General features: G+C 36.9%; 1 protein-coding gene across 1 annotated transcript in view; it reads left to right on the top strand.

The window, feature by feature from the left end:
- Positions 1–15725, top strand: part of LOC149579634 (uncharacterized) — a 63539-nt gene extending 47814 nt beyond the window's left edge. The window contains exons 14-23 of the mRNA XM_089802355.1: positions 6825–7049; positions 11664–11854; positions 12009–12176; positions 12273–12378; positions 12675–12812; positions 12976–13140; positions 13261–13473; positions 14679–14873; positions 14964–15035; positions 15162–15725. Of these exons, the coding sequence (XP_089658481.1) occupies positions 6825–7049; positions 11664–11854; positions 12009–12176; positions 12273–12378; positions 12675–12812; positions 12976–13140; positions 13261–13473; positions 14679–14873; positions 14964–15035; positions 15162–15275 (1587 nt within the window). The 3' untranslated portion in view covers positions 15276–15725. The remainder of the gene's footprint in view (positions 1–6824; positions 7050–11663; positions 11855–12008; positions 12177–12272; positions 12379–12674; positions 12813–12975; positions 13141–13260; positions 13474–14678; positions 14874–14963; positions 15036–15161) is intronic.
- Positions 15726–15927: the final 202 nt, after the last annotated feature.

Below are 15927 nucleotides of genomic sequence, written 5' to 3'. Positions count from 1 at the left end.
AATAAGTGGAACCTGGTCTAAAACGCATAGAGCTGGAAGTATTCACTGCTGCTCACAGCATGCCTCCAATGGCTACAGTTCTGGAACTGTCAACTCCCAATCGCTCCAACACTCATCCTGATTTACTGGTATCAGACTTAGCGTCATGTTTATAGCCCGTGACCCCTCTATAAGTGCAGATGTATATGCTGTAACCAATATATTAACCGCTAACCGTGCTGTCTCTTATGCTCCCTGTGGATTATGGTGTATACTTGCTGACTGTAATATGCATTGCTGAAGGTGACCCGACTTCCACGTAGGCTCAGTATGCAGGTTTCTCAGCCACATTAAACTCACCACCCTCGGCTATGGATATCTTCTAACCTTGAATGTTGTCCAAGTATGAACTGTCTCCTGATGTGCTGCACTCACTGATTACTATAACCGACTTTCTTCTGCTATACTTATTCTTGCCGTCAAGCTTCAATCTCTCATAAACCTTCAAAATATCAATTCTGACCTGTACGTGCTAGTTACTTGTAAATATCTTCAATCACCTCTATTTTTGCCACTGAACTTCCACTTCTCATAAGTCTTCAATGTATCAATATGGAAACTCGGTTTTGCAGTGCAATGTGAGATGCTAGGTTTGCGTCTAGCCTCACTATTCCTCCTTAAGGGGTTTCGTCCTTAGGAAGTATCCAATCACAATAAGCAACCTTTTGGATTTGTATAATAGCATATATTCATTCTGTCAATCCCAATGTAGCTCCACGCTTTTATAACTTCAATATGAGGGAAGACAAACAATTAGGCAATGTGGGATTAAAAGCCAATTTCGTCTTTTAGTCACTTCAGTGACTTTATAACTTTATAACATTGAAATATTTAAATAAATCACTTAAGTCACTTAAGCTTTAATATCTCTTGAAATACTTGTCTGATTGCCATGCCATCTAAAATAGGAATCTCTCCTCATAATTCGCCATGTGACCAAATACACTTTCTAAAACTAGAAAGGGTCCATTTCTATTACCCTTGACTTACTATACATAGTAAGTATGGAAAATGGAGTCCAAATGACATCGAACGAAGGCCAAATCCATAAATCGCTAAATGTTGCAGATGAATCAATCCTCAGAAGACTCTCTAACCATCCTCATTAGCCTACAAGGATCCAATATTAGGCTTATGCCTGAAATATTGATGTTGACAACCAATGGGGACATTACAGTCTTCCCTTCTCAAGATTGCTGCCCTCAAGTAATCTAGCAATAACGGTGAACTCCAACCTCCACCTAGATCCCAAATGAAGTAGTATTTGGCACCCTTGTTAACACTAAACCAACTGCATACCACTAACATCATCAGGACCAACAACATTACCTTCAATGTAGCACTCAAAACTTGTGCTAATGATGTAGGAGTTAGAATATCACCATAAGAATTCCCCACAAGAAATATCTTCATCCTAGTTCTCACCCATATAATATAAATTGGACAGGAATTCAAATCAATAATCCCTTGAAGAGACATAGCTATAGGAGAACCATATGCACTCATGCCAACTGTATCAACCATAGATGTACCCACGTCAAAATCTGTGGACACAGGAATGTTACTAATTGCCCGCAACACAAGACTGAATCTTTATAGATGGTGAAAACTGAGCCCAACTCCACTCAGGTGAGTGATCAACATCAGCCTCAAACAATAGATTGTCATAAGACCATGTTGCATCCATGTCAAACGTAGGACTATTCATCAAGTGAACATCAACACTTTGTTGATCGATAGTATAACATGACTCTATCACTACATTGCTCACCTCATTAACAATAACAAGTGTACTACCATCAGAATATACATATACATCCACTTGCATATTGCTAAACTCCTCATTGGATAGCTCAACCGACACACAAGTGACTTCTGATATGACAGTATCATCACATGTTCCTACTCTCACTATCGCTGCATCGCCATCAAATACATGATCTGTGGAACTCATGGCAACAATTGCATCATCTGACTTGACATAAATCCTCATCACATTCCACCTCAATTGTGCTTAACTCATGCAATGTCTCATAAGAAATGTCTTGCAAATCTGAAGCCGCAACTGTATCATAACCTTTTGCTCTTAGAAAAAGTGATATCATTCTCTGCTCAAATCTCGGCTTTGAAATCAGATGGGTCATCCATTTGTGGTTTTGATTCATCTCAGTCACTAGCACATCCAACTGTTTACCAATACCTTCTATCTCATAATCTTCCTCCATTAGCGGAGAAGTATGTCCTCTGCGGGTGTAATGAATACCAAACCTTTTGTCACCATCCATGACACTGAAAACCAAGTTTCACCTGTGGGACAAGAGAAAAGTGACAAGCACTCCTCACAGTATAATGTTGATAAAAACTCCCAATCTCTGTTAAGGGCTCATTGTCATCAAATTGGGAATCAAAAGATGGCTCCAATCTCTGACTTTGAATTATTGGTCGGGTAGGATCTTGGGTAACCCTCTCAACAAGCCCAACCACAAAATCCCTATTGGGAAGCATTGTAGCCAAGGTCTCTACAATCTTCCTCACCTATTGTTGAATAGCACGAGAGCCTTGAATGAGAGCACCCTCAGATATACTGTATGAAACCTCCCGCAAATCCAAGCTCTCAAGCAAATATTCCTTGAATGACTCAGTACAGTAGAAATTATATGTGGAAGCATCAATCTGCTCCCCCAAAATCCATAGCTGATTTCTCTGAAAATGTGACAATGCGAACTGTCCCATGCTACCAACTGTATGAAAAGAAGAAATAGATTCACTTCTAGTAGACGGAAGCAAATCACCATGAGATCTCGTTTCCACTGATGCTCTCACTTTCTTTGTACATACTACACTCATATCCTAGACGAATGTGTTCACCACATCATCACGTCCCTCATCCTCAACTGTAGAAGCAAACTCATCACCAATCACAATATGTAACTGACCAGGGTCTGGGGCTATTGTTGATTGTACCCATTCTAACTCCACGGTAACCTCACCCAACTGTGACTGTGACTCCTGAAGAACCGAGTATACTGAAGAGAGTCCATCGTCATCCCAAGCTTCTGGGTGAGCTCAACCACCTCCTCCTCTTTTCCTAACAACGCCTCATAGCAAGTGGTACCCCACTCCAGAAGGTAATCTCTGTCATCAACCAATTGAGAGTAACTATGCTTCAAGATCCTAACAGCCTCTCGAAGTGCATGAACCTCTGCTAGGGAAAGACTACTATCACTGTGCTCATCTGACACGAGGGCACCCAAACCAGATGTAGCTAGCATATGCCGAATAACATCATAATGATCAAGAGATGAATAAATGCCACTATCACTCACCTTCAGCTGATACATCACATGATGCCTTTGTAAACCCTGACTCTTATGCAAACTCCATGTCTCACTAGCTGTCATGTGATAGGAAATTGAAATTAGAACCATCCACCACAAGATCACTCATATATGTGCTATCGTCCTTGCACAAACAACTCTGCATCCGAGATACAACTACTATGTACCTCAAACAACTCCCCCGAAGAAATAGAAGCCCTTGCAATCTCAATCTCCACACATCTTAGCGTCCATCTCAATAGTAAGATCTTGTAAACATTGATTCTGGGACTCATCCAAAATCTCATAAGTCGTCACCCAATATGTGACAAGGGGTATTGTACCTGGTGCAAATTGTAACATCATCCAACAAATCACCAGAGGTGTCCACACTGTTTGCACCCCCCTCACCTAATAGAGTCTTAATTGTTGTCAACTAACTTTGCACACATGACTTGAATCGATAATGCTAGAGCACGAACCCACATCTACTAACTTTGCTATAACACCCAAATCACCAGCATCACATCTAGGTGACTCTATACATGCATCAGTCCCACTCGAGAAAGCAACTGCCTCTTGCATTGGAGCAACACTATGACAACTCCCATACAAATCTCCAATAATAATTCCCTCCTCAAGAGAGCCGGAAGTATCAGTAGTAATAACTACATCAAGTGTTTTTGCACTAACTGCAACAACTCTAGAGGCCTCAACATGTTGAAGCTTAGTGCTGCTATCCACGAAGGGTACTGATACATCTACTGATCTCTGTAAAAAGGGTCCACCATCAACATTGCAGATAGGACTAGTAGGTCTCATACTAAATACAGGTACATCTGTATCATGGACACCTGACGAGGAAAATTGAAGCTTCCTTCCTGCAACATCGAAGTTGGCTTTCTAAAGGCAAAAACTATATACTTCACTGTCCTCTCAACTATCTTTGGATCCGACAAGCTCTCTGCCAATCTCTGTTGATGAAGCTTAAGTCTTTCCATACTCTCCTGCAAAGCATTCATTTTCGTGCTAAATTCCGCATTACTCCACCAGCTTCTAGAACTACCAATCCTCATATGTCTGTCCATAGAAAAAGAAAGCTAGAGTGCTGGTTACTCCCGATGCAATAGCAAATCTGAACATAAAAATTCTTTCCTACTGTCACCGCCAGTTCATATAAAACGTTCTTGTTATTCTCCACTGCTTGTTACCTCTGCTCTGAGGGATTTCTGTACTGTATGAAATAACCCGTGAGAATGAAGAGTTAAGTTCACGCCAAGTTTACCATGTTTCATCTATGAATTGATCATCCTCTTGTCCGCTAACTGCTGCTATGACGTGTACAACTTAAGCACCATTTTCAGACTTATAATAGCACCTGAGGATCAAACTTTTATCAAACATAAGCACTCAAAATTTCTAGGATATAATATGGAAGCCAAAAATATATTAAGAACACAGATTTGCAAATACCTGTGCTTCTTTGTTTACTCCAATCTGATAGAAATTTGAGAATTGTAAACACCATTACTCCATTTGTAACACCACAGCTAAACTTTGAACGAACATTTGACTGTACCCAACAGGATGGCAGGTTTGTGGCTCTGATACCACTGTAATAATTTGAGCTTGTTCTGGTCAAAGAAAATCAAACTAGGACTAGAGACATTATGTCAAATGGTTGGCATGTATCCCGGTTCTTTAAGTCTTGATACTGCTGTAAGAAATCAAACTCTAGGAAATACAACAATATGACAAAGACTTTGCAAACTAATGTGAAATTAAGGAAACAACAGTGCTGGATTATACTATTGTCCACTATAGCAGACTTATGCAATAATATAACTATCCGGAATCATAGAGACAAAGACTAATTGTATTACAACGTGCTAGCTTATGTTTATACCACTAACACAAGTTGCAAACACAATGGAGTGAATAAGTGGAACCTGGTCTAAAACGCATAGAGCTGGAAGTCTGCACTGTTGCTCACAGCATGCCTCCAATGGCTACAGTTCTGGAACTGTCAACTCCCAATCGCTCCAACACTCATCCTGATTTACTAGTATCAGACTTAGCGTCATGTTTATAGCCCGTGACCCCTCTGTAAGTGTAGATGTATATGGCGTAACCAATATATTGACTGCTAACCGTGCTGTCTCTTATGCTCCCTGTGGATTATGGTGTATCCTCGCTGACTGTAATATGCACTGCTGAAGGTGACCCAACTTCCGTGTAGGCTCGGTATGCAAGTTTCTCAACCACATTAAACTCACCACCGTCGGCTATGGATATCTTCTAACCTTGAATATTGTCCAAGTATGAACTGTCTTCTGATGTGCTGCACTCACTGATTACTATAACTGACTTTCTTCTGCTATACTTATTCCTGCTGTCAAGCTTCAATCTCTCATAAACCTTCAAAATATCAATTCTGACCTGTACGTGCTAGTTGCCTGTAAATATCTTCAATCACCTCTATTTCTGCCGTTGAACTTCCACTTCTCAGAAGTCTTCGATGCATCAATATGGAAACTCGGTTCTGCAGTGCAATGTGAGATGCTAGGTTTGCGTCTAGCTTCACTATTCCTCCTTAAGGGGTTTCGTCCTTAGGAAGTATCCAATCACAATAAGCAACCTTTCGGATTTGTATAATAGCATATATTCATTCTGTCAATCCCAATGTAGCTCCACGCTTTTATAACCTCAATATGAGGGAAGACACAAACAACTAGGCAATGTGGGATTAAAAGCCAATTTCGTCTTTTAGTCACTTGAGTGACTTTATAACTTTATAACATTAAAACATTTAAATAAATCACTTTAGTCACTTAAACTTTAATATCTCTTGAAATACTTGTTTGATTACCTTGCCATTTGAAATAGGAATCTCTCCTCATAATTCCCCATGTGACAAATACACTTTCTAAAAATAGAAAGGGTCCATCTCTATTAGCCCTGACTTACTATACATAGTAAGTATGGCAAATGAAGTCCAAATGACATCGAACGAAGGTCAAATCCATAAGTCGCTGAATGTTGGAGATGAATCAATCCTCAGAAGACTCTCTAACCATCTTTATTAGTCTACAAGGATCCAATATTAGGCTAATCCCTGAAATACTGATGCTAGCAACCAATGGGGACATTACATCTTTGCATGCATATAATCTCATTTATTAAAAGTTAAAAGCCACTTGTTTCCAAATGTATAATGAAGTTTCCACAGCTTACTCCCGTAATAACTCAGCTAGCTAATTACAGAAAAGGTGTTTTAGATGCCTGCTTTACTAACAAAATCTTGACTCCTTTTACTTCCTCTATGAGATGTATAGTATCTACTATGTGTAACAATTTGAATTGTATGAATTCCCTCTCCACCAACTTTCATATGTATAATTCTTGTCTGCGATGTGTCCTATTATAAATGATTATCCTACACAACATGATTTGACTTTTTGGTTGCAGAAACGAATGTTGGCTGAAAGTGAAGATCAATTGGAACATCTTCTTGCCATGGCTTTTGAGAATTACAAGTCTCTAGAAGAATCGTCACCATCAGGTTTAGCTGACATGTTTGGGCCAGCTACTGGTACTGCTGCACCTGCATTAGCACCTGCAGTGCAAGTATATACTCTTCTTCATGACATACTTTCTCCTGATGCTCAAGCAACTTTGAGGAACTATATACAGGTACTGTATTAACTCATTTTATGCATGCTAAAAAATGGCAAAACCATAGGAGAGACATTTGTTTCAAAATATTATTTCTAATATCATCCTGTATCCTATTCAGTTACTCATTGGCTTGGCTCTTTGTTTTCCTATAATGACAATTTATAGCAAGGGGTCAGTGATTTATCTTTTTTTTTTTGACTGACTAAGTTTGTGATAATCTTCAAGAAACACTTCTCCAAGTGTTGTACATGTACGTATTGTTATAACATTACAAGGAAATACAAAATGAACCTGTTAAGCAAGACTCACCCTTCTCTTATCTCTGAGGACAGAGACATTTTTTGCATAAATACATCTTTTTTATGTACCTTGGAGAGCATGCTTTTAGCTTAAAAACTTATTGTAGATTCTATCATTGGTAAACACAGAAAGGGAAAACCTGATATTATTACCCTAATTATATCTAAGAAATTCAAAATACATTTTTGATTTTCTCCTTTTCCCTATTTTCGTATTTCATTACTTTTCTGGCTTTGGAGTGTAGGTAACATTTTCTGGCTTCTGAGACATTTAATGCATGCATCTTGTTTGCTTACCTTTGAGAGCCTGCTTTAGCTTAGGCAATATTTGTTTTAGATTCTATCAATGGAAAACCTCAATGATGTCAAACTCAAAAACAAAGCCCTATTTATACCTTTGGAATTCAAACTACATTTTTGACTTTCTCCTTTTTTTCCCCTATTTTGTATTTCATTACAAAAATCATTGGAGGTCTCTTCCTTTTTTATATATAGTAGCTATGGAGTGATTTTGACATAAATCCATTTGGCACCTTTCCACAAGGCCCTTTTAGCTTTTTTGGACTTGATTTTCATTCCATCAATCAGACGTAGCAATGTTGCCACTTGGGGGGGCATTTTTTGAGCCTTTTGCATCATTTTTCAAACTCTGTTCTACAACTGTCCAATATGGTCAATACCTGTTAAGAAACAATGCATTCTTCAAATAGTTTTAAATGGTCTTCATCATTTGTAATTTTGTATCACTGGATGTCAAAACATCCAAGTTCTCTCCTTAACCGTCATTTATTAGTAAGACTGGAAGTAAGACAGTTTCATTCTACAGTAATATTGTAAAGTTCAGTTTATTTCTGAGCTTATTTCTACAATAGTTTTGTGCATTGATATTTAAAATTTGCAATTCTTGTATACAGTATGAACCTATTACAAATTAAAAACATACAAATGTACAATTGACTTTTGGCTGGAAAGAAAATGCAACTAAACTTAAAAGACTTTAGGTGGATAACACACAAAAGAAACTGTTTATTGAAGGAGTAACACCATAAAACAAGGAAAATAGGAAAACAGCGGAAAGGAAAAATAAAAAAGATTAGAAATGGCATTTTGGAAATAGCTGTTTAAGTAGGTTGGGTGCCAAATGTATGTTTGGAACACATTTAAATATATAGATAAAACAGATAATTAAACTAGACAGAAAAAAATGGTCAACAATAGAGGATCTCTAACAATTAAACAGAAAGATACTTATAAATGTACAAATTGTTAAGAAAAGATTGCAATAGTACAAACCACTAAGAATTGGAAAGAGGGAAATTTCTGGTCAGAAACTGTCGGCAGACATACAGAGTAAAGACTCACAAATGAAGGGAAAAGATAAAGAAAAATTAAGCAGTAAAGAAACTATTATTTTGCACCAAGTGTTGGAAAATGGAAAAATGAGATTCAGAGTTGTGTTTATTAGTGCAAAGACCCACAAATGAAGGGGAAAGGTCAAGAAAAATAGAACAGTAAAGAAAGTATTATCTTGCACCAAGCATTGGAAAGTGAGACAAGGGTAGGCTGAGGGTCAAACTTCTGGTGAAAATGTCAGCAGACATACGGTGTCTAATGCCAAGGCTTACAAATGAAGGAGAAGATTGAAAAAAACCAGTAAAAAAAGGTGTTATGTTGCACAACAGTCTGGAAGAGAAAATATGAAACAATAAGAAATGGGGGTTTTAAATATTAATGGGTAGGGTCCAATTTCTGCTGGAAAATAGTTTGTTGTAAAAAAGCCTATAACAAGCTGAAATAGAAAAGAAAGTTTTGCTAAAATCCTGTGAGACTGGAGAAAGTGTCAAAAAAATGCTGGAATGCCAGAGACATTAATACACCTCTTCTGTCAGTGGAAAATGTCATTATAACAGCTGAGGGTTTTTTATAGCATATTTTCAATGTAATTGAAAACTTGAATGCTGTTTGGATTTCCCATGGAAATACTTACGAAGTGTTAGAAAAAATAGGAGCCCATAAAGCTGCAGACTTCAAGGAATCAAACGAGGAAACTATCAACCACAAGAAAATCAAATGCAATCATATGAATTTCTATTGAATTGGTTGAGATGCTCATATAGGAGCAATGGGTGAGTATATAAAGTACTTACCACCTAAGAGATTACAAACACAACCAATGTGGGATAAAACGAGGAGAGAGTAGGTATAGCTACCCTGCTACAGATAATAAATACCTGATGTAAATTATGAATTGATTACAAGCTATCCTAAGTACACTTAATTACCTCTAGACTAGATTATGTTTGCTCCAACATGATGGTGGTTCCTAAGGTAGATGCTTTCTAGTAAATGACTAGTTCCAAACAAACATAGATCGCCTATGGGATTTATATGGAAAACACCACTAATGATATGAATCCATAGAGGGCTTATGTAGAATCCCTTATTATGAAGAGTTACATGCCCCACAATTAGAAAGATAATTTATGAATTAGGCTTTATCTGAGTCTATCATGAAGATGGGGTCTCTACCTTCAATAGAGTCTATCTGGCAATGATAGGTGAAAAATCTCGAGCATTCAGTCCAAGTCATTAACTTGAACTTAACTTTTCATGTGCAAAATATTAAATAGGGATGGCTAGGGCCTATATCTGGTGGAGAATTTCTTGTATAAAGGAAAAGTTAAGAAGCCTTGAGACTAGAGATGTCAATGCTGAAATCTGTAAGGGACTTTGATAAATCTCTTGAATCAATGGCTAATGTTGGAATAAGCCATTGTATTATAACAGTTTTCAAGCTAGTTGGGATTCACAGAGGAAATATCATTGAATTATATGTATCCAGTCTAACAGGAACTTCCCAAAACCATTCGTCTTTAGGATAGAGAACTGTTATTCCTAAAATCAGACTTTGTCGTTGAGCAAATACACTTGCAATAGAAGCTGTCTGACAGTTATATCATATATGTATAAATCTAGGCCTTATCATCATTTAGTGGCACCCTGGGACTAATTACAGTCTCCAGAGAAATGTGAACAATGCTGCAAGTGATTGCTACTCATTATAGGTCCAAGTCTTAGCTCTAGATTTTATGTACAATGTATACAAACTGCTTTTGGTTACATAAGATTCACAGATATAGGGATATAGGCATGTTCTGGTCAGATACAGCATGATAAATATAGACAGAAAACAGAAGGAATAGCTTAAGCGATTCGTAGAGGAAATCTCTTTGAATATATGGATCCAGAGGGGTTATTAGAACCGTTCATCCTCAAAGAGAGAAATATTCATAGAATTCAGGCTTTATCATTGATGATGATGTACTTGCAATAGAATCTCTCGAAGTGATTGGCAGAAAAACTAGGAATAAATGTGTGGAAGACACCCAAAAAAGAGAGCTTTGTGCTTGAGCAGTCATCATACTGCTCACGACAGCCTCTATAGAATTTTTTAAAAAAGCTGCAATTGTTTATTCCTCAATATTAACGGTAATCTTTTATATACATAAACTTTAACTGTCTTTGGTTTCACAAGATCAAGATTGTCTTTGGTTGGTTATATCAAGTAAATTTTGAAGGATATGGGGTATATAATAATCTATAGCTTCAGGGGTTTAAAAAATATAAATGACATGATTATACAACTGAAAGGGTACACCATCATTCTGAATATTGTGAGGAGATCTCTTTCCATGCTAGTATACTTTTGGGAACTACTGTATATCACATTTTTCAATATCAACGTTTCCGATCATACTCCAGTATCCGTCATCAGGATGAGAGAGATTCAAGGATGCTAAATATGGCAAATTGCAAACTCAGCCAAAAAGCTAGGAGAGAAAAAAGGACACATGCAGTCCAAGAGAGGAGGACCAAGGAAAAAAAATTAAATACAAATAAGCGCGCGCGCGCACATACACACAGAGTACAATTAACAATATATACAAAGAATTCAACAATAAACAGATTAAATAAAAAGTAAAAACAAAAAGACTATATTACATATAAAGCACTAAAACCAAAGTGGCTAAGTGTACATTACAAATAAAATACTATATAAATTGAATGTACCAAATAAAACATTGTTATTTTTCCATCATCATTTTCAATAGAGTCACCGATATCCTAAGATGCTCTATGCGCAAGATGTCAAAGGTCCAGTTAGCTGCACTTTTTGTTTGATGTTGAGAGTTTTGTATTGCATTAGGCAGTGAATTCTTATCCACTACTTTTTAGTGCTTGTGACTTATTTTTTATTTGCTCTAAAGGGATTATAGGATCAATCCTGTGAATAAGCTTAATAAGTTATTCTTGTGGTCTATATATACAGATGGCTGCAAGGAAAAGATGCAAGCGGCATATGGCAGAAACTGATGAATTCATAATGAGCAACAATGATGGATTTTTGATGGATTCTTTAACTACATCTACAGCTTACCTGAAAATGAAAGCACTGTGCATGCACATTAGAGATGAAGTGCACACTGATATTGCAATCCACAATAAACACATTCTACCAAGGTATACATTGGGGTTGTAACTTGTGCTGTTTCAAAGAATTTGCTTGTAATTTAAAGATGAGAGGTTTTGTCTTGGTGCTCATAACATTTTTCAGCCTTATATTTCTGAGGTGCTGCATGACATATGTGTTCTGTTTTGTGATTTCTTTTTGCAGTTGTATTGATCTCCCAAACATAACTGCTGGTGTATACACTGTGGAGGTGTGCAACAGACTACGGGCATTTCTTGTTGCATGCCCTCCATCTAGCCCTTCAACACCTGTGGTAGAGCTGCTAATTGCAACTGCTGATTTCCAAAGGGATCTGGCATCCTGGAATATTTGGTACATTCAATTTAAAAAGAAAGTGATCTATATTGTTGAATGATAAATGCTCTTCTTTTCTAGAATTAACAATTTAGTATTATATTCTTATTGCAGTCAAATAAAAGGAGGCGTGGATTCAAAAGAATTGTTTCATCTGTATATTGTTCTATGGATCCAGGACAAGCGACTTTATCTGCTTGATTTTTGCAAGCTTGAAAAAGTGAGTTGCGCTTATTGATAATGTATGGTTGTATGGATCTCACTTTGTGTGCAAATGTGTATTTACTGACTTTAGGAAGCCTTTAGTAGGCAGAACTCAATGTAGTGCTTCTTGTGACTTTATATAGGGAAGTTCAGAAGTATTCATATCAGACTCATTAATTTTTATACTTTTAAACCTGATTTGTTGAATTCTGGATTCACTAGTTGCAGTCTGCATAAAATAATCCTTGGATTTGAAGAAGAAATTCCGATGACATGTAATACTAACATTGTTTGTATATCATTTCACTCTAGGTTCGTTCAATAGAATCAATGACACAGCACTCAACATCACCTTTTGTTGAGGAAATGTATGAGCGCATCAAAGATACTTTGAATGAGTATGAGGCAATTATAAACCGCTGGCCTGAATACTCCATTGAATTGGAAAATGTATGTGGTGGGAATTTTTGTTGTAGATGTCCAATATTTCAATCTGTAGCTGAAACAATGTATCTTTTGGTTTCTTTTGTACTTGTGGTCATTCGTTTTTATTTTAGCTTTTGAATTCACCTATTTGGATCTGAATTAACTCATGATATTTGTTGATTTTAAGGCCATAACAACCATAGAGAGAGCAGTAATGAGAGCATTGGAGAAACAGTATACTGAGGTCTTGACTCCATTGAAAGATGGCATAATACCAAAAAAATTTGGTCTACAGTACATGCAAAAGTTAGCAAGACGTAATGCAGTATGCCTCTACAGTGTTCCCAATGATGTAAGTTATTTTCTCTTTTGTATATTTTTGGTTTGGGTGTTGATCATGTATAGGTTTGCCAGTGTCACAGAAAGAAATTTTAGATCTGCATGGCTTTAATATTTGTTCTTTGATTTGCAGTTGGGTTTATTTTTAAACACCATCAAGAGAATCCTTGATGCATTGCATCCTAAAGTTGAGACTCAGCTCAGGTCCTGGGCATCATGCGTGCTAACACCGGTTGCTGGCGATAAGAAACTGGTGTTTGGAGAGCAGCTGAATGGCATTACAGTGATGTTGAGAACTAAATACAAAACATTCTTGCAAGCCATTGTGGAGAGACTTGCAGATAATGTATGTGCCAACTACTGCTATGATCATGCCAGAAGAATTTTGAAAATCCAGTGTTTGTTTTATTTATATTTTGATATTGATCTACCTGAATATGCTTTATGGGTGGAGAAACTGCATTGCTGCAATGTTTCCTGAAATAATTGTGTCTGTACTGTGATTTGGCTGCTTGTATTTCAGTGAATGCTACCTGTGGTATTCATTTTGATCTGGCCAAGCTTTATCTTCTATTTGTTTATGCTTTGGTCTGTTGTTGAATCATGATGGATCATACTGATCTTTGTCTGATTGCAGTTTAATTTTAATGAATGCTGCTGCTAATGGTTTCTGTTCTTCTTTGTTTGGTTTCTATGTGTTCACTTGTCTAATTGTTTTGTGTGATTCCTTGTTCTTTCTTAATCATCTGGCTGCTGAATCATCACAATGGTGATTGTGTATTTCCCACAGTTGCTTATATTGATTTTGATCTACTTCTCGCTTTAATGAATGCTGCTGCTAATGGTTTCTGTTCTTCATTTGGTTTCTATGTGTTCACTTGTCTAATTGTTTTGTTTGATTCCTTGTTCTTTCTTTATCATCTGGCTGCTGAATCATCACAATGGTGATTGTGTATTTCCCACAGTTGCTTATATTGATTTTGATCTACTTCTCGCCTTATCTTAAACTACGCTGAAATGTTATGATGGCTCAGCTCACTCATATCACATTTCAAAAAAAAATGACGGTCCACTTCTATCACATTTCAATGATTTGTGTTCATTTTGATTTGGCTGCTATGCAATGATCTTTCTAAATGTGTTGATTTGGCTGACATACAAATAATTCTCTATATGTTGATTGCTTGTGTATGTAATGATTTAATGCTTTTTGTTCATCTTGATTTTGGCTGGCATTTGATCCTTGTCTATGTAGTGCTGACTTTGGATGATCTCTCTTTGTGTGTTGGTTTGGTTGATTCTATATGTATGGTGCCAGTAATGCTAGATGTTTTGTATTCATCTTGACTTAGCTGAGATGTGGATTTTTTTTCTGTTTGTTTTGGTTTGTGTGTGATATTGCCATCTTATTCTCTATTAAGTATCACAATAGCTCTTCTGACATTGTTATAAGACTTATGGGGATGTGTCAGCAATACAAATAATTTGTGTTCATGTTGCTTGGGCTGATTTTTAAGTATTTAACAAAACTGCTGCTTTTACAAAATACAGACGCATTTACAACGCACAACGAAATTGAAGAGAATTCTTCAGGACACAAAAGAAGCAGGTGGAGAAAATGAGATCCGAGAAAGAATGCAGCTTCTCAATTCTCAGCTCACTGACACTATTTGTCAGCTCCATTATATATTCGACAGCCGGATCTTTGTAGCTATTTGTCGGGGCTTTTGGGATCGCATGGGACAGGTTACTTCTAATGGCCTGCACTATTTATGATCAACTCATATCCATTGGGTCATTTGTAATAAGACTAACTTCTTCACTTTTTGGTAGCAGGATGTGCTCTATTTCTTGGAAAACAGGAAAGAAAATAGATCTTGGTATAAAGGTTCTTGCTTTGCCTTGGGGGTAAGAATTTTATTGATGTATTTGATTTGGTCCCTTATATCTATTTAATTGGAAGAGGAGAAGGATTTTTTTGCATGTAGATGGAACTGACAATGCAGTGAATTCTGTGGTGTCACTTTTTTTCAGATTCTAGATGATACCTTTGCATCTCAGATGCAGAGATTGCAAGGAAATGCTTTGCAAGAGAAGGATCTGGATCCACCGCGCTCTGTAATGGAGGCACGCTCTATGCTTATGTAGGGAAACACCACATGCTGCAGATTCATCAAATCATTATTACCTCTAGGAATTCATAAGATTTTATCTACATGTACATGTCTGCATCTATTCATCTGTCTCAAGAAAATAAAATGGGATTCTTTCAGCTGTTCAGGAGGATTATAAAAGAGATCTCAAGAAGCTTGTTACGTATTCATTCTTTCATTCTTTCATTCTTGGAAGGTTGGGTTCATGAACAATAATAGCAGAAGACACCTTCATTTTTATTATTTCGAGATCAGCCATTCATTTGCATTTTGTTCTGCACTGCCAATGCCTTGAATTAAGGAGAAGGTAGCATGGTTATTGAAGTATTTTCAATAATAAGAGGGAAAATTCTTTAGCTGTATCAATCACTGTTACAAATTATATTGTAAAGGACTATTGTTTTTTCAAATAAAAAGCAGAGAACTCAGAAGCTTGTGTCCTGAAGCCAAGTCCCCATTAATTGGCTACATTTCTCATATTTGTTACATAGCTCATAACTATCTGATCTGGTTAACTTATTTAGAGGTGGTCCAGTAGGTAGCATTGTTGCTTAATCAATGTGTTGCCAGTAGTTTCTTGAATTGTTAGAATGCCTCCAATTTTCCACGTAAGGTTGTCAATAACATTAATTTTGGCTTTTGTTTTA

The sequence above is a fragment of the Cupressus sempervirens genome, chromosome 1 (assembly GCF_028749045.1).
Source record: "Cupressus sempervirens isolate cs-2001-9-10 chromosome 1, ASM2874904v1, whole genome shotgun sequence".
Classification (NCBI taxonomy): Eukaryota; Viridiplantae; Streptophyta; class Pinopsida; order Cupressales; family Cupressaceae; genus Cupressus; species Cupressus sempervirens.
This window is presented reverse-complemented; position numbering and strand designations above follow the sequence as displayed.